The sequence below is a fragment of the Daphnia pulex genome, chromosome 10 (genome assembly GCF_021134715.1).
Source record: "Daphnia pulex isolate KAP4 chromosome 10, ASM2113471v1".
NCBI lineage: Eukaryota > Metazoa > Arthropoda > Branchiopoda > Diplostraca > Daphniidae > Daphnia > Daphnia pulex.
This window is the reverse complement of record NC_060026.1, coordinates 16,229,380-16,252,181: the sequence shown is the minus strand read 5'-3', so window position 1 is coordinate 16,252,181 and position 22,802 is coordinate 16,229,380. Positions and strand designations below refer to the sequence as shown.

The 22,802-nt window shown below is 41.9% G+C and overlaps 6 protein-coding genes across 7 annotated transcripts; 4 read left to right on the top strand and 2 right to left on the bottom strand.

Moving 5' to 3' along the window:
- Positions 1-1,761: 1,761 nt before the first annotated feature.
- On the top strand, positions 1,762-6,645 carry LOC124203565 (vascular endothelial growth factor receptor kdr-like). The gene is made up of 16 exons (XM_046600237.1): positions 1,762-2,120; positions 2,195-2,372; positions 2,441-2,592; positions 2,655-2,823; positions 2,904-3,071; positions 3,137-3,322; positions 3,425-3,546; positions 3,605-3,862; positions 3,931-4,078; positions 4,140-4,367; positions 4,437-4,599; positions 4,657-4,793; positions 4,904-5,046; positions 5,110-5,232; positions 5,303-5,432; positions 5,505-6,645. Exons 1-16 carry the CDS (start codon positions 1,863-1,865, stop codon positions 5,942-5,944), a joined length of 3,003 nt encoding a protein of 1,000 aa, XP_046456193.1. The 5' UTR covers positions 1,762-1,862; the 3' UTR covers positions 5,945-6,645.
- Positions 6,196-8,782, bottom strand: LOC124204056 (arginine--tRNA ligase, cytoplasmic-like). The gene is made up of 7 exons (XM_046601066.1): positions 8,612-8,782; positions 8,375-8,521; positions 7,647-8,315; positions 7,454-7,583; positions 7,026-7,391; positions 6,717-6,964; positions 6,196-6,643 (listed from the first exon to the last, which is right to left on the bottom strand). Exons 1-7 carry the CDS (start codon positions 8,657-8,659, stop codon positions 6,230-6,232), a joined length of 2,022 nt encoding a protein of 673 aa, XP_046457022.1. The 5' UTR covers positions 8,660-8,782; the 3' UTR covers positions 6,196-6,229.
- Positions 8,783-8,915: 133 nt separating this feature from the next.
- On the bottom strand, positions 8,916-12,151 carry LOC124204055 (heat shock protein 83). The gene is made up of 5 exons (XM_046601065.1): positions 11,639-12,151; positions 11,237-11,499; positions 10,881-11,172; positions 10,183-10,812; positions 8,916-10,115 (listed from the first exon to the last, which is right to left on the bottom strand). The coding sequence occupies exons 2-5, from the start codon at positions 11,497-11,499 to the stop codon at positions 9,144-9,146; spliced, it is 2,157 nt and encodes a 718-aa protein (XP_046457021.1). The 5' UTR covers positions 11,639-12,151; the 3' UTR covers positions 8,916-9,143.
- A 1,542-nt stretch (positions 12,152-13,693) lies between these two features.
- On the top strand, positions 13,694-16,581 carry LOC124204046 (protein Pixie-like). 2 transcript variants are annotated; one of them, XM_046601055.1, is made up of 10 exons: positions 13,694-13,814; positions 14,075-14,305; positions 14,366-14,483; positions 14,549-14,646; positions 14,717-14,924; positions 14,986-15,522; positions 15,583-15,755; positions 15,820-16,016; positions 16,093-16,327; positions 16,426-16,581. In XM_046601055.1, the coding sequence occupies exons 2-10, from the start codon at positions 14,087-14,089 to the stop codon at positions 16,471-16,473; spliced, it is 1,833 nt and encodes a 610-aa protein (XP_046457011.1). In that variant the 5' UTR covers positions 13,694-13,814; positions 14,075-14,086; the 3' UTR covers positions 16,474-16,581. The 2 variants fall into 2 exon arrangements, with proteins under 2 accessions (XP_046457011.1, XP_046457010.1); XM_046601054.1 differs by having other exon boundaries at positions 13,717-13,857.
- A 113-nt stretch (positions 16,582-16,694) lies between these two features.
- LOC124204048 (guanine nucleotide exchange factor for Rab-3A-like) lies at positions 16,695-21,235 on the top strand. The gene is made up of 6 exons (XM_046601057.1): positions 16,695-17,260; positions 18,493-18,784; positions 18,914-19,063; positions 19,648-20,318; positions 20,394-20,493; positions 20,561-21,235. Exons 2-6 carry the CDS (start codon positions 18,527-18,529, stop codon positions 20,696-20,698), a joined length of 1,317 nt encoding a protein of 438 aa, XP_046457013.1. The 5' UTR covers positions 16,695-17,260; positions 18,493-18,526; the 3' UTR covers positions 20,699-21,235.
- An 88-nt stretch (positions 21,236-21,323) lies between these two features.
- Positions 21,324-22,802, top strand: LOC124204050 (heat shock protein 83-like). The gene is made up of 3 exons (XM_046601060.1): positions 21,324-21,550; positions 21,717-22,296; positions 22,360-22,802. The coding sequence occupies exons 2-3, from the start codon at positions 21,718-21,720 to the stop codon at positions 22,654-22,656; spliced, it is 876 nt and encodes a 291-aa protein (XP_046457016.1). The 5' UTR covers positions 21,324-21,550; position 21,717; the 3' UTR covers positions 22,657-22,802.

The window sequence follows — 22,802 nt, the reverse complement described above, 5'->3', positions numbered from 1 at the left end:
GGCCATTAGTCGTGAAATTGCGTAATGCTTGTGAAGTCTTTCAAAGTGGAAAAATGTGGTTGGTGCTCAAAGTGTTAATTAATTAGTTTATATTGACTTCAAGCAGACAGGGCCGAGTTATTGAGTTGTACAAATATCCCGGAATTATGATTCCCAGTTCACCGTATCAAATTGTCGACGTCAACAACAACATCACAATCACTTGGCTTAAAATCCACAATACTGAAATTCACTGGACATTACCCAAACTCAACAGATCAGGCGGTAAGGGAACAATTCGACTAAAGCCAATTTAACCCTTTTTCTAACTGTTTCTCATATTTGAATTTTTCTAGCTTGAAAGACGAATCAACCGTACAACTTTCACCCATTTTTCGAACGACACGCACATCGTCTCTACGCTGACCCTGAAAAATGCCAAGATTAGAGATACGGGACTATACAAGTGTCACCTTAAACAATTCCCCGAACTTAAAATAGAGCAGTACATCTACGTTTACGGTAAAAAACGAAACAAAATAAGGTTTTATCCAGTTAATTTATTGTTATTTGTTAATTCAGACAAAAAAACAACTAATGTTCATCAGTGAAGGTGTCGACAAATTTTTCGTGAAGCATAGCCATCAAAAGGCTGAAATTCCCTGCAAAGTGACCCACCCGAATGTTCGCGTCACACTGAAACGCAACAAGGTTTGTTGTAGAAAATACTACCATGTGTCCCACATTGTAAATAATACTACCATCCCGATTATTTGTATAGGACGAACTAGATCAGGATTTATTAACTTTTCCAAACACAAAATGGGAATTTGATAAGCAAACGGGATTAACGCTGAATAAGGCCAAGTTAAGCGACTACGGGAGTTACGAATGCCATGGAACACTGGGGAAAATCACCTCGAAAATATCGTTCATCGTCGTTATTAAAGGTTAAATTTATATGTCTTTCTTTTTCAAATCTGAATATGACGTTAACTTAATTTCATTTTGTTTAAATTGAGTAGACGGAATTGAATTGACAAGGGACGGGGATGATGAAATCCTAACGCAAACAACGACGATTTAAGTTTGGACGACCAAATTGAAATCTTACCGTACGATAGACGATGGGAATTCCCAAGGAATCGACTGAAACTTGGTAAGTCACTACAATATTATCCCACGACTATACATTATCCGAGCTAATCGTCTGTCACTAATAACAAATGCAGGTGTACAGCTGGGAGCTGGGTGTTTTGGCCGAGTTGTCAAAGGCGAGGCCGTCGGAGTCGAAGACTCGGAGGAAAATGTTCAAACGGTGGCCATTAAAATGGTTCGCTTGTATCTCAAAGATAACATTTTCAAAATAAAAAACAAATTGAGCTTAATTTTGTTAGAGAACCAAAACAGAGCGAAAGGAAACCAGCGTTGAATGATTCTGTCTGCAGGTATACATTTACACTTTCTTCAATCTACTGTCCTAACAAATTTTAAAATTCATAATTCATAGAATTTTCCAGTTTCCGACCCCTCGTTCGCAACCTTGCCATAGCGCCTCAGGTTAGTTGTTGCCGTTTTAACATAAAGTTTCCTTTGATTGCCTATCTTGTGGTTGTGTGTAAAAGGGAAAACGAATATTCACGCCTCACTCAGTTCAATATGTAACCGGTTCCAGCAAAAACCAAAAAAAAGGATAAGGCAAAAGATACGGCCGCCGTTGTTTTCCTGTCCAAAAATAAAACCAGAACCATGACCTTGTGGAAGTTGTACGTACATTTCGAAGTCGGTCGTGGTTTCAGTGTCTTTTTGGCTGTCGACTCTCATTGACTGACTTTCCGCGTTGGTCGATTTCATTTTGTAAAAGTGATTATAGCGCGTGCGCAATGACAATTAGTCGGGAATTGCGAGGTGCCGTCCATCAACGGAGAACAATCAGTTTGGTGCTCAAAGTTCTAATTGTCGTGATATTGACTTCACGCAGACAAGGCCATGCCATTGAATTGAACAAAAATAAAGGAATTATGCTTCCCAATCAACCGGAACAAATCGTCAACGCTACCACCAACATCACAATCACTTGCGTGTTTATCTACACGGCCGAAATTATCTGGATATTACCCAAACTCTATTTTAATTTTGAGGTATGAAAGGAAAGAATTCGACAAAGACATGGACTCCCTTTTATTAATAGTTTCCGATATTGGAATATTTCTAGATTGAAAGACGAACCAACCGGACCACTTACACGACTTTTACGAACGAGACGGAAGGACAGACGTACACCTACTCTACGATGACGCTGGCCAAGGCCAAAATTGAAGACACGGGATCGTACAAGTGTCACCTGAAACCATTCCCTGACCTTCAAGTTGTGCAATACATCTACGTTTACGGTGAGTTCAGAATTAAAAATATTTTTAACAAGTTATACCTGATGATATTTTGCTATTGGTTGACGCAGACGGAAAGAAACTTGTGTTTGACGGCGCAGGGGTGGACAGAATTACCCTGAAGCATGGCCAAAGGGCTGAAATTCCCTGCAAAGTGACCCATCCGAATGTTCGTGTCACACTGAAACGCAACAACCTGATTACCGTCGAAACTTTATCCAAGGTGCGTTGTTACAAATGCAACTATGGCCCACTGATAAAAGCGCATCCTGATTATTTGTGTAGGAGGAACTACAAAAGGATTTATTAACTGTTCCAAATACCAAATGGATATTTTATAAGCAAACGGGACTGACGCTGAATAAGGCCAAGTTAAGCGACTACGGGAGGTACGATTGCCATGGAACACTGGGGAACATCACCTCGAAAATATCATTCACCGTCGTTGTTACAGGTTATTATATTATTTGATCTATTTCCCAGACATCTGAATAAGTCGATAATTTAATTTTTAATTTTGTATTGATTGGACAGACGGAATTGAATTGACAAGGGACGGGGATGATGGTCTACTGCTGGAAGGAAGTAACGTCACGTTAATCTGCAGGGCTTACTTGTTTTCCTTACCACCCAAATGGGCGTATTACCTCAAGGATGAGGACAATCACCCAATCTACATCGATAAAACTAACCCCCAGCTCGGTAAGTAAAAGGACAGAACAAACCGAATTCCGTAACACTTACTCTTCTTGATTTTCTACTTATAGATGGTCTGACAATAGTGACGGAAAACTCGACTCTTAAAGGAGAATTTCAAAAAATGTACAAGAGCTATTTGAAATATAGGAACGTGAGCAAGAATTCACCAACAACATTTCAATGCATGGATGGAAACATGAACGCTACTCGGACATCGGTTGAAAGGGCACCGATATTGTCCTTCAATGTTTTAGGTACTAATTAGGATGGACATACAGAGTCACATTTCAACTTTGCCGGCCGTGAATGGCAAGAGGAAGTATATAGCTTTTAACTATTTTGAATTTCTGCCACAGTGCCTCAGTCGCCATTTATTGTCGATCCAAACAATTCAACAATTTTTCTGGTCAAGGACCAGCAATTGATTTTGAGGTGCGAAGGATACGGACTGCCCCAACCCACCTTTCAGTGGATCAAAGTAAATTTTTGATTTTAAAGAAAAGTGAAATTAGATTGTCATCTACATAATTTGATAGAATGGCATCGTTATAACCGGAAAAAACAACGTGTTACAGAGCGGCAATTTGTCCTCATTAAATCTGCATGGAAGACCCGGCGAAAACGGAACTTACGCCTGCCGATTGCAAAACAGTCGACACGAAACCTTCAAATTTTTCGCTGTCAAATTCGCTGAAGAGTCTCAGCTGTCGACCATTGTTATCAGCGTGATCATCGTTTTGGCAGTTGTTCTGATAGCTGCCATTGGCCTCAGCATCAAATTGTATCGCGAAAAGGTTTGACTTAAGTTTCATTATATAATTCGCTTTTTTATAAATCCATTTCGTTACGTCCGTTTCAACAGATATTCCTACTGAACTTGTATTCTGGAGCGCAAGCTCTGCTCAGAGGAAACCCTAACGCAATCAACGAAGAATTGAATTTGGACTACCAGATTGAAGTATTACCTTATGATAGACGATGGGAATTCCCAAGAAATCGGCTCAAACTCGGTATGTTAAATACTAAAATATCTCGCCGATTGTCTTATAAACTGTCACGTAAAAATGAAAGGTGTACAACTGGGAGCTGGATGTTTCGGCCGAGTCGTCAAAGCCGAGGCGGTCGGAGTCAAAGACTCTGAGGAAAACGTTCAAACGGTGGCCGTCAAAATGATTCGCTCTCAAACCAATGCCGCTGCTCTCGAGGCTTTGGTCAGTGAATTAAAAATTATGATTTACTTGGGGGCGCATTTAAACGTGGTCAATTTACTGGGGGCCTGCACCAAAAGCATCATAAGAGGTATTACGTCTTCTTTGTACGATTTTGGTTCCAACTAATTACGAATAAGATTATATTCCGCTACTACAGGAAAATTGTTGGTGGTTGTCGAGTACTGCCGATTTGGCAATTTGCAAACGTACTTGATCAATCACCGAAATAATTTTGTCAATCAAGTCGACGAACTTGGAAATGTCTTGTCGGATGCGGAAATGCAGGAAATCAACACTGCAGCTGCAGGCAGCATGAACAGGTTCTGTCATTCCCATAACTTTCCTATTCAGCTTTATAACTTGGATTTTTCATTTAGGAAAGAGTGCCCCATTGATGGGGATGGAGATTTGGTAATCGTTCGAGATATACCCGAAGCAGTGAGATATGTAAAAGAAAAAACAAGATCGGGATCGGCACATGTTAAATCAAGAGTCGATGGTGTGAATTTGAGAGGTGAGTCGTTAGGTTAAATAGAAATTCTTGCAGTGGCATGAAGGTGTGAATCAGTCCAAAACTCCTAACAGATTAATCTGAGCTGAATTATGAATGACATTTTTTGACAGATGAATGTGAAGAGCCTATGTCGTTCGGAGTTTGCCAAGAAGACCCCGATACCAAATTCCATGAACTGACCATGTCCACAGCGGATTTAATTTCTTGGTCATTCCAAATTGCCAGGGGAATGGATTATTTGACCAGCAAAAAGGTGATACTTACTACTTTAGTACTTAACCAATTGATAAGGAGCGTTGTATCATGTATTCTAAAGGTTCTACATGGCGATTTAGCTGCGCGTAATGTTCTCCTGGCCGACGACGGAGTGGCCAAAGTTGCCGATTTTGGTATGGCCCGTAAAATGTATTACGAAGGGAATTATCAACAGTCAGGGCAGGTAAATCATATAGACCTTATTGTTATTGGTTGCTTATGTTTAAAATTGAGCTCAAATTATTTTAACACAGAAATTGATGCCAATCAAGTGGATGGCAATTGAATCCTTGACGGATCGAATCTTTTCCACCCAGTCCGACGTCTGGTCGTACGGTGTCCTCCTCTGGGAAATCTTTACCCTGGGAAAAGTCCCCTACCCAGGTGTGTCTTAAACACAAGCAAAACCCATTTAATTGAATTTAATTGATCGCTATTTTCAAATCTTTTTTTAAGGATTGGAAGGTAATCATCAACTCGTCCGCCAATTGGAAAATGGATACCGGATGGAGAAACCCGCTTATGCACCCAATTACATAGGCGAAATTATGGCCGGCTGCTGGAAAGCGGATCCAAAAGAGAGGCCATCTTTCAATGAAATGGAGCAAATAATCAGCAGCCAAATGGAGTCGACAGTCAGCGACCACTATTTAAATTTAAATAGTTCATACGAAAATCTCAACGAAGAGAAAGTCAACGCCTCTCCCACCGAACTTTTGGGGCTTGCTAAAGCGCTGGAATCTAAAGAGAAAGTCGGAAAAATGAACTCAACATTGGCATTAAGCAACACCCAAACAAAAGTAGAGAAACTTAGCCTACGAAATAACCCTGAACAAGTGGAATCGAAAATTTGCAGTGCAACGTCGACAGAACTGAGAGTCTTTCCAATCGGATAACACGCGGGGGATTTGGTTTGCATCAAGATTTTCCTGAGGTGCTTTAAAGTCAACTGAACTGTTTTCTCTTTCAAAAAATTTAAAGTTTACTTCTACCGTCCCAAGGGTGACATTTTAAATCATAAAAATTAATTTAACTTAACATGTAGAAGTTAAACTGAATCAGTGGAAATGGGAAAAAAATGAGTTGGGCTTGTTCCAGTCGGTTGTACCTCTCGACATAATTTGTGGCAATGAAACTTTGATTTAAATTTAAACATTCCACCCGATGTATTGACTTTAGTTTTACATTTTCTGGATGGGTTTCAAGCCCAGGAGAGAGAAACACTGGGCCATGACATTTGCGGTGGCTTCACACAGAGCCATTCGGTCCATGTTGATGTGGACAATCTGACCGGTGGTTCGGTCTTTCTCCACACAATAACAAACGTCATAGAATTCCGTGAAGGTGGTGCTTACTTCGTAAAGGAATTCACAGAGCGGATGAAGGCACAAATCAAATGTCAAACGGACAATCGTCTCCGGGAACCGCAGTAATAATTTGGCCAGTTTCATTTCCTTTTCGTGGCTCAGTGGAATTCCGTCGGCAGCTGCTTTTTTTATCTGCTCATCCGTCACGTTGGCAGTGCGGGCGATGCTTCTAATCCGGGTGTAGGCGTAAAGGAGGTACACGGCCGTGTTGCCTTTGTCCTCCAACATCTGAGTGCACAAAAACAAATAAAATGTAATGAAATTGACAGTAGTTTTTTTAGAAACATGTAAATAAATTAACCTTGTCAAATGAAAAGACGTAATCTCCATTCCGGTTGTGTGCAAGGTCGGAATATTTGATGCAGCCGTAAGCAACGGCCTGTTGGGCACTTTCTAATTCTTCCGGGGTCAGCACTTTGTCTCGCTCCTTTTCAATCAATTTCTCCTTGGCTCGTCTGAGTCCTTCGTCCAGCAAATCAACCAGACGAACAGTTTCACTTGAACGCGATTTGAACTTTTTACGGTCCTCGCCCAAAACCACACCGAATCCTGTACAACATAATTATTAATTGGCCTGAAAACTCTTTACTCAATAAAAATCAAGACTTACCAACATGTTCGACACGCGTTTTCTTGCGATCGAGCCAACCGGCGAATTCAGCGCAGGCGAAAATGGTTTCAAAATGACCAGATTGACCCAAGTCGACAACGTAGACGACCCAATCGGCTAATTCGTCGTGAACTCGTTGACGAATCGCAGCCATGTCTGACGTGTCGTATGTGTAACCACCGTCCGATTTAACTATCGTTAAAGGAACGGCGATACCAGGAGCAAACATCACTTTTCGACCTTCATCTTCTTTCAAAACTCCGGCCTCTTCCAACAACATTACAGTTTTCTTCATCAAATCCTGGTAGAAGGATTCACCTCTCTCTTTGATTTTGATATCCAATCGATCGTAAATCTTTTGGAATTCTAGACACAATTAAATAACATTTGGTCAATTGATGCAGAATAAATTATTATAACAGAGTTACCTCGTCGTGAGACGTCACAAATGGCTTGCCATCCTTTGATGTAAACTGGATCGTGAGATTGCAATTTGACCACACAAGCGTAAGCACGCTTTTTGAAATCAGCGTCACTGTCGAAACGAATTTTCGATTCCTAATCAGAAAAACAGTAAAATAAACAAATTTTTCAAAAAAAAATAACTTGTAAAATGTTTACTTTGTAAAAGGATTGCAAATCTCCAATGGGTGGAGTCTCTTCGGCGAAATTAGGGAAACGATCCTCGAGGTGGGCGAGTAACATGCCGAACTGGGTTCCCCAATCTCCAACGTGATTTATACGAAGGACGTCGTGACCGAGGAATTCGAGTAACCTGCAAATGCTGTCACCAATAATGGTGGATCGTAGATGACCAACATGCATCTCTTTGGCAATATTGGGCGACGAAAAATCGACCATCACTTTCTTCTTTTCCACCCCACATGGAGGCCTTATTCCACGTGTGACCAACAAACTGAGTTGCTCTTGGACAAATGATGCTTTTAACTTGATGTTGATGAATCCAGGCCCAGCAAGATCAAGTGTTTCAATGACCTCGTTGGGTGGCACACATTTCTGGACAGCTGCAGCCACTTCACGAGGGTTGAGTGATTTACCCAAAGTCTTTAGCAGTTTGGAAAGTGACATGGCTCCGTTGAATTGGTAATCTCCAAAATTTGGGGTTGTGGAAACCACTACTACTTGGAAATCTTTGACGTCAGGGAAAGCCTTCTTGATAGCCGAGTCAAACAATTCTTCCAGTTTTCCCAGGATGTTTACCATTCCATTTGGATCTGACTTGGAAGCAGTCTTTTTCACATTTTGAGGACTGCCATTGTCTTCCAATGCCTGTAAAATAAACCATATGTCAATGTCTCTCACAATAATATACAAAGCAAGTGTATTACCCTTTTCAAGATATTGATTCGATAATTCAACTTGCCATTTTCCGCTACCAGTTTCTCAACTTCACTGGCGTCTTCTGGATCATGTTGTACAACACCCCCAGATTTGAGCATAGTCAGTTGTTGCATCAGTAAAGTAATCTCAGCTTCCTACAAAGTAGAGAACATGCAATTAACGTATACTATTTCGTCATCTCCACGTGTTACATAGGTAATTAAGAGGAATAAGTCATTACTTACAGCTTTAGCGGCTCGTTCCTTGAGTTGTTGGATTTTTGCACTGTCCATTGCTGAAAGATGAAATCGGCAGACTTTCAGAGATCACTCAAAGAGAGCGAATGAATATCAACAGGCCGGGTCTTTTACCAAGAAAGCTTTGAAGTTAAGTGGTCTGTAACGTCACTGAAATGACGTCTGCTATTTACCAGCGTTGCCATATTTACCCTTTTATTTCAGAATTCCAGAAATTTCTAATTTTTCCGCCAAATTTGAATCACAGATCAAAGAAAGCCATGTTGTAATTAAAGTAAATTGAACAAAGTTGTTATATAGCAAACCGCGATTGGTTGTATTGAATTCCAACACTTAGCACGTAGTTATACAATACCAGGAATGAGGGAGCAACGTAATGAAGTGAAGCCATGATTTGAAGACAATAAGACTAGTTTTACATAATGAATGCCCTCATTCCAGTTCGCAAAAACGCTGAATTAAGAACAAATACAATTGAGAGAAACTGAGTTGTGTTTTTTGATAACAGGAATTGACACGTTTAATCGACTTCTTCCATGCGAGAAGCATCTTCTTCATCATTCTCCAATGGCGGCATCTCTTCTTCGGCTTTAGCTTCTTCACCACCGGCAGGGACATCATCTTCATCAATGCCCAAACCCAATTTGATCATGCGGTAGATGCGAGAAGCGTGGACGGCGGGCTCTTCCAGGGAGAAACCAGATGACAGCAGAGAGGTTTCAAACAGCAACATGACCAAATCCTTGACGGCTTTGTCGTTCTTGTCAGCCTCTGCTTTGACGCGAAGGGCTTCGATGATGGGGTGATCGGGGTTTATTTCCAGGTGCTTCTTGGCGGCCATATAACCCATGGTGGAGGTATCCCTCAAAGCCTGGGCCTTCATGATACGCTCCATGTTGGCTGTCCAGCCGTACTGGGAGGTGACGATACAGCAGGGAGACTCGACCAAACGGTTGGAAATGACGACCTTCTCGACCTTCTTGTCCAAGATGTCCTTCATGATTTTGCAGAGACCTTCGAATTTGGCCTTGTCGCTCTCGCGTTTCTTGGTTTCTTCATCATCTTCGGGGAGTTCCAGACCCTCCTTGGTGACGGAGACGAGCTGCTTGCCATCGTATTCCTTGAGCTGCTGGACGACGTATTCATCAATGGGCTCAGTCATGAAGATGACCTCCAATCCGCGCTTCTTGACAAGCTCGACGAAGGAAGAGTTGCTGACTTGATCTCTGTTCTCGCCAGTGATGTAGTAAATGTGCTTCTGGTTCTCCTTCATGCGGGAAACGTATTCCTTGAAGGAAACCTGGTCCTCTCCAGAGGCGGAAGTGTGGTAACGGATGAGGTCAGCGATCTTCTTACGGTTGGTAGAATCTTCATGAACTCCCAACTTCAAGTTCTTGCTGAATTGTTCGTAGAATTTCTTGAAGTTCTCCTTGTCCTCGGCCAACTCCTCGAAAAGTTCCATGCATTTCTTGACCAAGTTCTTGCGAATGACCTGAAGTAGAGAAAAGTAATAATTAGTTTCAGTTAACGATGTTGACAAAAGAAATAGAATAAATTACCTTCAAGATCTTGTTTTGTTGGAGCATTTCACGAGAAATGTTGAGGGGAAGATCCTCAGAGTCGACGACTCCCTTCATGAAGTTGAGGTACTCGGGGATGAGCTCCTCGCAGTTGTCCATGATGAAGACACGGCGGACGTACAACTTGATGTGGTTCTTCTGTTTGCGGTTCTCAAACAGATCGAAAGGTGCACGACGTGGGACGAAGAGGAGAGCGCGGAACTCAAGCTGGCCTTCAATGGAGAAATGCTTGACAGCAAGATGATCCTCCCAGTCATTGGTCAATGACTTGTAGAACTCTCCATATTCTTCCTGGCTGATGTCATCGGGATTGCGAGTCCAGATGGGCTTGGTTTTGTTGAGCTCCTCATCGACAGAGTATTTCTCCTTGATGGTCTTCTTCTTCTTCTTGTCTGTTTCCTTGTCGGCTTCTTCATCCTCACCAACATCTTCGACCTTTGGTTTCTCCTCATTCTCGTCCTTCTTTTCTTCCTCCTCAGCCTCATCGTCGCTCACTTCCTTGTCGCGCTCCTTCTCGACCAAAAGCTTGATTGGGTAGCCAATGAACTGCGAGTGCTTCTTGACAACCTCCTTGACTTTCTTCTCCTCCAGGTAATCCATTTGATCTTCCTGCAAATTAAAGAAAAAACAAATATTAGCATACAGGAAATTAAGCCAGCGAAGACAAAGAAACATACCTTCAAGTGGAGGACAATCTTGGTTCCTCTACCCATGGGTTCTCCGTGATCAGGCTTGATGGTGAAAGAACCACCAGCTGACGATTCCCAAACGTACTGCTCATCATCATTGTGCTTGGAGTGAACTGTCACCTTGTCGGCAACCAGGTATGCAGAGTAGAAACCCACACCAAACTGGCCAATCATGGAGATGTCAGCTCCGGCAGAGAGGGCTTCCATGAAAGCTTTGGTTCCAGACTTGGCAATGGTACCCAAGTTGTTAACCAAATCAGCCTTGGTCATGCCGATACCACTAAAGAAGACACAGTACAGTTAAATAATTGCTCTAATCAGAAAAACTTGACTTCTAAACTTACGTATCACTGAGAGTGAGGGTACGGTCATTCTTGTTGGGGACAATCTTGATTTCAAGATCCTTGCCGCTGTCCAACTTGCTAGGGTCAGTCAGGGATTCATAACGGATCTTGTCTAGGGCATCTGAGGAGTTGGAGATCAACTCACGCAAGAAGATTTCTTTGTTTGAGTAGAAGGTGTTGATGATCAAGCTCATAAGCTGAGCAATCTCGGCCTGGAATGCGAAAGTCTCGGCTTCGGCTTCCATTTGAACTTCTTCAGGCATCTAAACACAGACAAATATATTTAAGTTAGAAACGTTTGTCAATCGTGGTACATTAGACTCAATAATTCAAATTCAAAATATTTTTGTACTAGCGGCATATCAAAAAATGAGTAAATGAGCAATTATTTTTTAAACTTACTTTGCTTTAGAAGATAATTAAACAAGAACACAAGATTGTTTGCAAGAATGGTCTCGTGGAGAGTTTTTCCCGTGTGGAGATGCGATGTTTTTCGCTCAATCGCCGGTTGAAGACTGTGAAGAGTCGAACACGAGGGAGGCCTTATATCAAAGAGGGACCCGGGGAATCCAACGTTGTAGTAGTGGAAGCTACTAGAACAAACCATAGGGGAGGAGGGGGTTCGAATTCTCTCGAAAAATCGAGAATGTTCCTTACCGAAGGAAGTCTTGGTGTTGCCGCTTTCAAACAATTACACACAAACTCATTCAATTTACCTTATTTTTAATTTTTAAATTCACACAAATTCTGTATATTTCTCAAGTATTGGTGGAATTTGAATTTTGAGTGGCTACTGATATTTTTTGAATTATTTAAAATGTTTTCCAAAAAATCGACACCGAGTCTACCGACCATGTGTTTTGACGGATCGTTGATTCGGTGTTCGTAACCGTTTTTAACCGTCAATTCAAGTCCCATCTGCTGTCTAATGCATCTGTTTGTATGAGTTGGTCTGGGATTATCATATTACCAACCAGTTGACACATGCTTACTAATTTTGACTAATAATATCATGTAATGAAATGTTTCAGTTTTTTCTGCATTATTGCTTTTTTCGTAAATAATGCATTCTTGCTTGTAAGAAACGGTGAAATCATAGTTCACCTTTTGCCTTTGTAATAGCGAGTCGAGATTCGAGAAACGTCTAGAAAGCCTCACGTCTGGTAAACCCCACGTGGTTTTTCTTCTTCAGAAATCTTTTGTTCACTCAGTCGATAAGATTACAACGAGTTATAAAGTTTGTAAACCTGTACAACAAAATTCTTGTTGTTATAAATTTTGTACAGAAAAAAAATAAAGAAGATTTTTTTTTTAATTCTTCAGCTTCAGGCAAAACAATTTAATTCAGGTGACAGATAGGAATGCCCTTTAAAGCCTTGAAGTAAACAGAAGCTTGACATTGAGTTCTCCAAGAGCAATTTTATCTTGTGGAATTCACATTAAGGTTTTTACTGAATTTCACCTATGGCGTGTGACTCATAACGAGATTTTGACTAAGAAATTATCATTCTTTCCTTCCAGGCTTCCAGGAAACTTGTTCGTATTTATATCGAAACAGATATTTTCCTTGAATTTAGGCCCCAACGTCGAATGCTGCAGTGCGGCATTAGACACAGGTTTACACACACCGAGTTCCTCTGTTGGGTTTCCTCTATGTCAATGGCCTAGGTTGCCGAACCCAATTCCCTTGTAGAGATCAAGGAATGAAGGTGTGTCATATCAACGTTGCGTAATTGACCTCCAATTGTTGTTATTTATTGCCATTAACCAACTCCCAACATTTTAATCGTAAATGAACTTTATGTAGTAATTATGAGTCGCAAAGGGTGTGACGATTTTAAGATGATGGTAGGCTGTGTGGTGCAAGATGGACTTCCAGCAGTCAAACTCAAACCATCTGGTTTAATTATTTTTATCACAGGTGAGTAGTGACAGGTGTCAGAACTACCAGTGCGCACAATGCACGAACCATGAAATATCTATGAACGTTTCAACACAATATAATTAATTGTTTTAAATAAAAGGCTTTGATGATGTTAGCAAACGATCAATTAATCGATTTCTAAATTAACAGATATCGGAAAAAATTAAATGAGAAAACCTGCAAGATTGTTTGCAAGTTTTGTTCAGAGGAAAACATTTTCTGTCTGCTGGTGTATATTTTATTATTTTGCTTCCTTAATCCTTATCGTTGTTTGGAAGTTGGAAACTTAAAAGATTAGCAGTTTTTACTGGCTGAAAAAAATTTTGAAAGCTATTCTTACTTTTGCTTGTGTAATAAGATGAGATTTTCAAATCAAAACTGTCAATAACAATTCAAGTAGTTAAATGTAGAAAATGCTTTTTTTGTTACATGCAAGTAAGAGTAATTCTTTTAAAATTCAACAAAGTATGTAGAAAAAATTCTACTCAAAACAAAACTGATTAATCAATGATTTTTTGTTGAAAACGATTTTCAAATTGAATCAAATTTGCGCCATCGTTATTCCGCGCAATTTTTCTTTCTTTCTCCGTGGGCGAATTGGTTGAAAAGCTTGCGGGGGTTACTTTTCCGGTCCTTTCGGCTTACTTGGAACTTGTACGTGGCCTTATTTTTCTGTATTCAATTTTGGCCAAATTAAGTAAATTATATGTTGATTTTATTGTTTAATCATAGTTATAAAATGTCTAAATTAGTGAATATTACTGTCAAGTTTTGCGAGATCGTCACTATCGCGTTTAAAATCATGACAGTGACACGTGAGTTTTCATGTGTATCTCTGCAAGCTGTTGAAGAAGGAGAAAGTAGGTCTGCAGCTATTTATTAACAGCATCTCCTTTTCTGTTGTTGATGTACAGGAAGCCTAGAAAATGGCTGCAGCCAGGAGAAAAGCCTTTGAAGAAACAGACAAGCTCACTAGGATAGCCATTATCAATGCGGATAAGTGCAAACCTAAACGTTGCCGTCAGGAATGCAAAAAGTCTTGCCCTGTGGTGCGTATGGGCAAGCTCTGCATTGAGGTAGCTCCTACCGACAGGATTGCTGTCATCTCTGAAACCCTCTGCATTGGTTGTGGTATCTGCGTCAAGGTAATTAATTTCACCCATTCCAATTAAAAATAGACTTTTAATTGCATTATCTAATTTCAGAAATGTCCCTTCGAAGCAATTACCATCATCAACTTGCCAAGTAACTTGGACTCTCAAGTTACTCATCGCTACTCTCAAAATTCATTCAAGCTCCACAGACTCCCAACTCCCCGTGCTGGTAGGCATTCACAAACAATTGCCATAAAATAAATTTATTTTTAATAATTAACTTTTATTAATTAGGTGAAGTTCTCGGTCTGGTCGGCACAAATGGTATTGGCAAATCCACTGCCCTGAAGATTTTGGCAGGAAAGTTGAAACCCAATTTAGGCCGATTCAAGGTTGAACAAACATTTACTAAACAAGCAATTGAGCCCCTTTAACGATTCAAAATCTCGTTTAATTGCACAGGATCCTCCAGAGTGGTCCGAGATTTTGACATACTTTCGCGGTTCCGAGCTCCAAAATTATTTTACCAAAGTTTTGGAGGACGACTTGAAGACGGTGATCAAACCGCAGTACGTGGACCAGATTCCCAAAGCCGTTAAAGGAAGTGTCGGTGAGATGATCAAGCGCAAAGCTGAGAGCGGAAATGAAGCTGAAATGATACGAATTCTTGGTAATAAAACAAATTACCCTTCAGCCGATTTTATTAGACTGACATCATTTTAAAATAACAGATCTTGGACACTTGACCGAAAGAAATATCGAAAATTTATCTGGTGGAGAGTTGCAGCGTTTTGCTTGCGCCACTGTCTGCATCCAAGACGCTCACGTTTACATGTTCGACGAGCCGTCGAGTTACTTGGACGTGAAACAGCGTCTGAACGCCGCCAAGGCTCTGCGTTCCCTGTTGCATCCGACCAAGTACATTGTCGTCGTCGAACACGACTTGTCGGTTCTGGACTACTTGTCCGATTTCATCTGCTGCCTCTACGGAATTCCTGGTGTCTATGGTGTGGTGACGGTCCCGTTCTCGGTCCGCGAAGGCATCAACATTTTCCTCGACGGTTACGTGCCAACGGAGAATTTGCGTTTCCGCGAGGAATCGCTCGTCTTCCGTGTGGCCGAATCGGCCACCGAGGAAGAAGTCAAGCGACTTCATCATTACGAATATCCAAACATGAGCAAAACACTCGGCGATTTCAAACTGAACGTCAACACTGGATCCTTTACCGACGCCGAAATTATCGTCCTCCTCGGCGAAAATGGAACAGGTTCGTTTTATTCACCCGTAATTTTAAGTTTCATTTCTTAATTAAAATTCTAATCAATAGGCAAGACAACCCTGATTCGGTTGATGGCTGGTTCACTGACACCGGACGCTGGATCTGGTGAAATTCCATCTCTCAACATTAGTTACAAACCGCAAAAGATTAGCCCAAAATCGCAAAGTACCGTCCGCGTTCTACTCCACGACAAAGTTCGCGATGCCTACACCCATCCGCAGGTATTTGGAAGCCCCTTGTTTTCCTTCTAAAAAGTTAAAATTAATGATTCAATTTTCTCTCAAGTTCGTGGCGGACGTGATGAAGCCGTTGAGAATTGAAGACATTATCGACCAGGAGGTTCAGAATTTGTCTGGTGGTGAACTTCAGCGTTTGGCCATCGTCTTGTGTTTGGGTAAAGCCGCCGATGTTTACCTCATCGACGAGCCGTCTGCCTATCTCGATTCCGAACAGCGTCTAGTAGCAGCCAAAGTTATTAAAAGGTTACTTTCATTCCTTCAGTTTTATCCGTGTAAATGTCATAAAATGTAAAATAATGGATTGGTGTCGGTTGACTAGATTTATTCTGCACGCCAAGAAGACGGCGTTTGTCGTCGAGCACGATTTCATCATGGCCACTTATTTGGCTGACCGCGTCATCGTTTTTGAGGGCCAACCTTCAATCGAGTCAAGAGCCAACGCTCCTCAAGCTCTTCTGCCCGGCATGAACCGCTTTCTCGAGCTGTTGGCCATTACGTTCCGCCGAGATCCCAACAACTACCGGCCACGAATCAACAAGGAGAACTCCGTCAAGGTTGGGGTTTTTTTCTTTCTATTTTTGATGTACACAAGTAACTGGATTGTGTGGCTTAAACTAAATGCAAATTTGTTCTTTTGGTGTGGTGAAAACAGGACGTGGAGCAGAAGAGATCGGGCAATTACTTTTTCTTGGAAGATTAGAAACAAGTTTGGATCCGCCACTCGGAGCTCCGTTAAATCGGATTTCTGCAGAGTTCTCTGTAAATTGTTGGGTCAAGAAATACAAATCTTGTTTTGTTGCGCCCGGCATTCTTGGCATTTCGTGACATTTCTTTTCTGTTTTCGTCTGCTAGCCATCTATCGGTGGTGAGTGCAACTAGATGAGAAATGAGGAAGGCCGATTTCCCCACAAATGACGTAAAGGAATGGGGGGTGGTCTCTGGTTTGAGACTGCGCAGTTGCAAGGTGACGCCGTAGCTTATAGGTTGAAGGAAATTTCGCTCCGTCTCGAACGAATCCTTGCGTGTGTGTGTGTTGTGTTTTCCCCACTGGGGTCGCCTGTCAAATTAATCACGGCAGCTCAACTCAGCGAATCTCCTCTGTGATCCCTTTACTTTACTTTCGTGACCAGTCTTGTCTAGTTGTACGGGGATTGCAGTCTTGTTCTTTATTGTTGATGTCGTACATTTCCGACTAGGGTTCGTCGTGGTAATTTGACAGACAGCTGTGAGACATAGATTCACATGTGGGTCTGTGTTATCCACATAATCAGAACGTTCACTAGTCCATGACCATCAGCAGGAGAAGGAAAAAAGAGGCAATTTTTTAGGGCAATAGGAACATCTTCAAAGTATATATTGTTGCTGGGTGTCTTGGTGAGAAGTGTACGAGTTGCAGTCCCAGGATACTCACACCATCCATTCTGGAAGAGATCATCCCCTTTCTGCCTTCGTACAACAACTGTGGGAGTATAGTTGATTGCATTTCGGTGAGTCTTGATATATACTCTTTCAACGATATCTATCTAAGATATTATTGCAGTAGCTAACCGGATTGGCCTAGAATGTTGAAACTGGTTCAGTATTTATGTTCAAGACGGAGCTAATTTATGGTGTTGGAGATTATCACTGTTGCTGTCCAAAACAAGTCATCATGTTACTACTACAAGAGATGATCTTTTTTTTTGCATCACGATAGCCTGGAGGGGAGTCGTGACTTTTCTGCTGGTCGTTGACTTTTCCCGGAGGAATTAAAAGAAGTGCATGTAGAAAAGATGGGCGGAAACAGCTCGTGGGTTTCGTTTTATCTCAGCCCCAAAAGGAAGGCCTTGAAACCCTTCGCCAAAAAATCAACCCATACAAGATAAAAAAGCTGATGGTGCGACCGTGCCAAATCCTTTTGGCATCCATCTTCTCCTTTTAGTTTTTCTTTTTCTTTCTCGGGCTGCTATATGTGTGTCGTCATGTGTCGGGACTCCCAAGGACGGACGTCAATGTTTAAATTATCGATCTGTGTGTGCAGTCCTTGAGATTCACGCGCTTCGAGGAAAATCAAGGCCGACTAGCCATTAATCTATACTACTTGATGTCATCCAAATCAAGATGGCCAGAATTTGAGTGGGTCAATGAAGAAGAAGACGCCCTCCTTTCCTCATTTTCAACTTGGAAAGGGTTGGTGGTCTCATTGTGGCGAATCCACCATTTTTATTTCGTGTATTCTCCGTATTTTTTTGCGTGGATGACGTACTATTCTGCTGGGTATGTACCAACTGGACCTACTTATCCGCCTCGTCGCTTTCTCCAACAGAGAAAAAACGACTTTTATTTCTTGTTGAACAGAAAACTTTCTATTATTTTGTGTACACCTGATTCGGCATTCCATTGAACTCGAAGGGAAATCAGCAGCAGGAAACTGGTATAGACTTTTTTTTGTTGGGGAGTAAAAGAGCGTATCATTGCATTCGAGAGAGCTGGTTTTTTTAAAAGTCGAGAGAGAGAGGGGAGGAGGCTTGTCCTCCGGTCTCAATAATATAATAGTAGTAGTAATAATAAGTGGGCCGCTTGCGGCTTTTCCGGCTACTTTCCCAATTGTTTTCGTTTCCTTTTGACTTGTTTACATTTGCATGCCATCTCACGGTCGAATTGTTAAATTTATTTTTACCGCCACCTAGCGGTCAATTGACAAACTATTTCGACATTTATCGTCTTTATTTATTTTTAGCCAAACGAGGATTCTTTTGAAGAAATAGAAAACAATGGGCTTGTCGGACATAATGGCCCAACCGGAGCCAATGCCATCCGGCGAGGTCGTCGGTGTCGTGACTGGCCATCATGTGCCAAGTCACAGCCGTGAAAGTTCCACGAGTTCTACGGCCAGCGCCGCCAGCATTTGCAGTAATGGCGGCCTCATCCAGACGGCCGAAGAAGAAGAAGAACAACACACATCGCCCATCTACACGCCACTTTCCAAATGCTCGTCGCCTACGGCTAATAATATCATAGCCAACCATTCGGTAATTATTTTCTACATTTCTACCCCCCCCCCTAATGAGAAGAATGTTGAATGAATTGATTTTTCCTTATCGTCCAGTGACGTCGAGATAAGAAACTAATTAGTCGTCGTTATTTCATTTTTTTTGTAGGTCGAGTTGGCACGAGATGCCGAGCTGGAACAGCGACTGGAAAAAACACGTTTAGAACTGGAACAGAGTCGGGCGGAATGCGGCCGTTTGGCTCAGATCCGAGATGACGTCGAAGCCGAAGTCAGAGAGCTGACGGCCAGTCTCTTTCAGGTATACACCAACTAAACGGAGGCTGGCCAAAACCACCAATGGCGCATGCGCATTGGTGGTTGCCATGACTATCCTACTCCTCCTCCTCTTCTTCTCCCGATTTTTCCATTTCAAAATGAGAAAAACACGAGAGACTCACTCTCAGTTTTATCTCTGGTCGAGTCGTGTATGGTTGGTGGTGGCGGTCGTGTGTGTGCCGCACACACACGCCCGATAAGAATTTAGGAAATTTTTTCTCTTTTCAGTTTACACCATCCCTTCCTTTTGTGAACAAGTTAAATGTTGACACGCAGTTGATTAGACCAACTAGTCTTATCCACTACATTCCAACTGTTTGGGTGTGTGTGTTGTTGTGCAGTGCAGTTTGGGTTGTTTTTAAAGAAGAAGGGAGGAGAGAAAATGGCCGGCGGATTCGCCAGGAGCATTCGAGATCTTGAATTTGAAATCGATCAATTCACCAACAGGATCGAGTTGGTCCGAAATCATTTTGCCTCTTTTTTGTCAATTTGTTGTTGTTGATTTAGAAAAAGTTGTTGTTTGTGTCGTGTTGTTGACCTTTTTCGTCTTTTCGTGAAAAATTCCAGGAGGCGCACGTGATGGTGAACGCGGCCAACGTCAAAGCAGCGGCCTCTGAAAAAGCCCTGAAGGAAGCCCGGATGCAGGTGGAAGTGCTGAGCGCCGAAGTGGAGGCTCTCAAAACTCTGGTGCTGACATCCACGCCCAGTCAGCCCAACGCCCATCTTCACCCGCAACTCTCCAGCTCACTCTCTTCCGGCAACATCTACACCAACAACACGCCACCGTCACTGGGCAATGGATTCGCTGGCAACAAGAGCAGCGGCGGTGGCGGATTGAAAATGTTTACCCGACATCGAAGAGGAACGTCCGACTGCGACATGAAGTACCACCACATCCAGGGTGGTGCGGATTTGAACAGTCCCTTGTCGTCGAGTCCGGAGAATCCCGTCCGTCCGGCAGGGGCAGCAGCCGACGCTTGTTGTCTCAACGGTGGCAGCCATCTAGCGGGCACTCCCGACAACGACGGCTGCGAAGTCGATCCCGTCCTCTACGACGAGCTGGAAAATTGGCGCAAGAATCCCAGTCTCGAACAGGAATCCAGTCCGCTGATGCAGAGACTTTTCGAAGAGGATGCCGACCGTTGCCTGGATTTCCCTCAAAAGGATTTGGCCGCTAGGGTCCGGCTGGCCGTTCAGGACAATGTCATCTTTATCGAGGAGTTTGCCACTCAATCCACGTACGTTATTGATCGGATCCTGTTCAAACTTTTTAAAATTAGTTTAATCCTGGTTGTTGTTGTTGTTGTTGATAGGAGGTGCGCTCTATTGGATACTCAACGGCCGTGTCGTTACCGGATCAAGTTGGGCGACGACGACCAATGGCACACGATATCGTCCTTGTGTCGCAACAGAGTGAGTGTCGTGAATTTATCGATGATAATAGGAAAATTGATTTAATTATTTTGTTGTTCCATTTCAGATCACGGCCGTTTGTGACATGCTCACTTACTTACGGTACATCCAGCTGGGCCTAGTCAAGTCGTCTGTTGACGATATCTATTGGGAAATGATTCGACTCCGCAAGCGGATGACTTTGGCTCGGCTCGGCCTTTCCTAAAAAAAAAATCAATTTAAAAAACAAAAGTTCTTCCTATTTTTTAAATAATTAGAAAAATGATGGATTTCTAATTCACACCACTAAAACTTTTTCTTTATCAAACAAACTCACCGGCTCTCATTTCTTCCAAATGTAGGGGGGCACATTTTAGTTAAAATGGCCCCGTTTTCTCTCCAATACTCGTGTGATGATGCGATTTATCTAATTCTTTTTTCAAAAAATTCTATTCGTTGTCTACGCAAACACACTCCATCTTGAAAGAGAAACTTAATCGACTGGAATCAAGTTTCGTATCTCAGTGGGTGTGTGTCGTGATGTATAGGAAATTATTATGTAATATTCCAAATTGTTTTCTAATTTTTCACGAGAATTCAACAACAACAAAAAATACGATCTGGGCGACTCGTAAGAGCGTTTGTACAGCAGATTTATGTTCTACATTTTCTTTAAAACAAAATAGTCTTTTTTTTCTGTATTTTCCTTTTTTGCTTTGTTCGCCGTCGTCGATTATGAATAAATTTAAAGTTTATCACCGTCTATTTATCTCTTTTTTATGGGAAGGGAGAACAAGAAAAAGAATCTTATGCAAATGAGCTTGAAAGTCTGGCAATGTCGCCTTTGAAAAAAACTAAACATTTGGTTTTGGTTTGGTGAAAACAAATTTCGAACCCTACCCCACGTTTTCCACCTCCATTTTTTTAGATAATTATTCATTTCAAGTTTCCTCTCGATCGTTTTTACTGCCAGTCTGAAAAGAATTCCAACCAGTCAAGTACGAAATAAATCGAGTAGAGAAAATTCCACGTGTTGTTTCAACAAACTGTTCCCATAGTCTCTCAATCGTGGAAAAAGGTAAATGTACGAGTTGAATACTTGAATTGTTATGCAAATTTATGTTAAGTCTTTTTCTTTTCAACAAATGTTTAATGTTTAAAACTTTACATCTAAAAATTATTTGAATTCCATGCTGCCAGTGCAACAAGTTGTTCTAACGTTGGCTGTTTTGTGATTTACGTAGAATGGTGTTGCCAGAAGAAGTAGAGAAGCCAGTCGTTCCTGAGCTGCCCAAAGAATCAGCAGACGAGAAGGGTGATGCACCAAAAGCTGAAAGTACTGAACCTGTGCTGTCGAATGTCGAAATCAAGAAAAAGATCGTGCAAACCGAAGACGAAGAATTGAAAAGTCGATTGGCTCATCGATTAAAATTTCGCACATCGTCTCAGAACACGTCGACTCTTGGCGAATACGTTCAACGCATGGTGGATGAGCAAATTGACATTTACTACATGGTTGGACGCAGCCCTCAACAATTGGTCCGGTCTCCATTTGTTCGTCGGTTCGTTAAAGCTGGCCTCGAAGTTATTTACATGATTGATCCTATTCTGGACGAATTGACGGTCAAGAAGATGGGCAGACGCTACGGTAAATTCCGTTTGGTTTCCGTCAACTCTGAAGCCATTGAGCTGCCCGAATTATCCAATCAAAAGTCTGATCGTATCAAACGCAAACGCGAAGCCTTGGACGAATTCATGCCACTTTGCAAACGTCTCAAATCGGTTTACTCTCACGACTTCCACAAAATTGTCATTTCCAATACGGTAAAACAATTTAAAATATTTAAGAAATTTTTTTAAAAACAATTTTTGATATTTGTCACGTAGTTGGTGGAGAGTTCGTGCGCCATGGTTCCCAGTCATGAAATTCCTGATGAAGAGGATGAACCTTCGTTCACGGTCAATGCCGAGTGGGGTCGCATCCGTTTGGAGATAAATCCCGATAGCGATTCGCTTCGTTTGCTTTGCCTTCAGGCTCGTCTTTTGGAGAAGAAACAGGAGCAGTTTGACGATTTGGTCAAGTTTCTCTTTGGTCCTGCCACCACCGAAGATTCTCTAGTTATCGAACAGCCCTGCTCGCCTTTCAGCGACGATTCGTGCAGCGATTTGAGCGAAATTTATTGACTCTGAAAAAGTTTCCACTTTCTTTTAGTTTTTCCCGAGTTGTGTTTTAACATTATTGTTTTGTATTGTTGCGTCAGTTGGACGCTGTTTTCCCCGTTTCGTGTTTCACCCAGAATGAAATCAAGATTACACCGTTTTTGAATTTC

What these genes read in the sequence shown, in the direction of transcription:
- LOC124203565 (XM_046600237.1), top strand. Translation starts at nt 1,863, where the DNA reads ATGACAATTAGTCGGGAATTGCGAGGTGCCGTCCATCAACGGAGAACA. An exon ending in GCAATACATCTACGTTTACG is followed by an intron (nt 2,373 to 2,440) that starts GTGAGTTCAGAA and finishes TGGTTGACGCAG; the next exon opens with ACGGAAAGAAACTTGTGTTT. An exon ending in CCACCTTTCAGTGGATCAAA is followed by an intron (nt 3,547 to 3,604) that starts GTAAATTTTTGA and finishes ATAATTTGATAG; the next exon opens with AATGGCATCGTTATAACCGG.
- LOC124204056 (XM_046601066.1), bottom strand. Translation starts at nt 8,659, where the DNA reads ATGGACAGTGCAAAAATCCAACAACTCAAGGAACGAGCCGCTAAAGCT. An exon ending in ATTTGCAATCCTTTTACAAA is followed by an intron (nt 7,584 to 7,646) that starts GTAAACATTTTA and finishes TTTTCTGATTAG; the next exon opens with GAATCGAAAATTCGTTTCGA. An exon ending in ACGTCTTTTCATTTGACAAG is followed by an intron (nt 6,644 to 6,716) that starts GTTAATTTATTT and finishes TTGTGCACTCAG; the next exon opens with ATGTTGGAGGACAAAGGCAA.
- LOC124204055 (XM_046601065.1), bottom strand. Translation starts at nt 11,499, where the DNA reads ATGCCTGAAGAAGTTCAAATGGAAGCCGAAGCCGAGACTTTCGCATTC. An exon ending in ACCCTCACTCTCAGTGATAC is followed by an intron (nt 11,173 to 11,236) that starts GTAAGTTTAGAA and finishes TGTCTTCTTTAG; the next exon opens with TGGTATCGGCATGACCAAGG. An exon ending in AGATTGTCCTCCACTTGAAG is followed by an intron (nt 10,813 to 10,880) that starts GTATGTTTCTTT and finishes TTTAATTTGCAG; the next exon opens with GAAGATCAAATGGATTACCT.
- LOC124204046 (XM_046601055.1), top strand. Translation starts at nt 14,087, where the DNA reads ATGGCTGCAGCCAGGAGAAAAGCCTTTGAAGAAACAGACAAGCTCACT. An exon ending in GTTGTGGTATCTGCGTCAAG is followed by an intron (nt 14,306 to 14,365) that starts GTAATTAATTTC and finishes ATCTAATTTCAG; the next exon opens with AAATGTCCCTTCGAAGCAAT. An exon ending in CCTCGGCGAAAATGGAACAG is followed by an intron (nt 15,523 to 15,582) that starts GTTCGTTTTATT and finishes TCTAATCAATAG; the next exon opens with GCAAGACAACCCTGATTCGG.
- LOC124204048 (XM_046601057.1), top strand. Translation starts at nt 18,527, where the DNA reads ATGGGCTTGTCGGACATAATGGCCCAACCGGAGCCAATGCCATCCGGC. An exon ending in ATATCATAGCCAACCATTCG is followed by an intron (nt 18,785 to 18,913) that starts GTAATTATTTTC and finishes TTTTTTTTGTAG; the next exon opens with GTCGAGTTGGCACGAGATGC. An exon ending in TGACGGCCAGTCTCTTTCAG is followed by an intron (nt 19,064 to 19,647) that starts GTATACACCAAC and finishes GAAAAATTCCAG; the next exon opens with GAGGCGCACGTGATGGTGAA.
- LOC124204050 (XM_046601060.1), top strand. Translation starts at nt 21,718, where the DNA reads ATGGTGTTGCCAGAAGAAGTAGAGAAGCCAGTCGTTCCTGAGCTGCCC. An exon ending in AAATTGTCATTTCCAATACG is followed by an intron (nt 22,297 to 22,359) that starts GTAAAACAATTT and finishes TTTGTCACGTAG; the next exon opens with TTGGTGGAGAGTTCGTGCGC.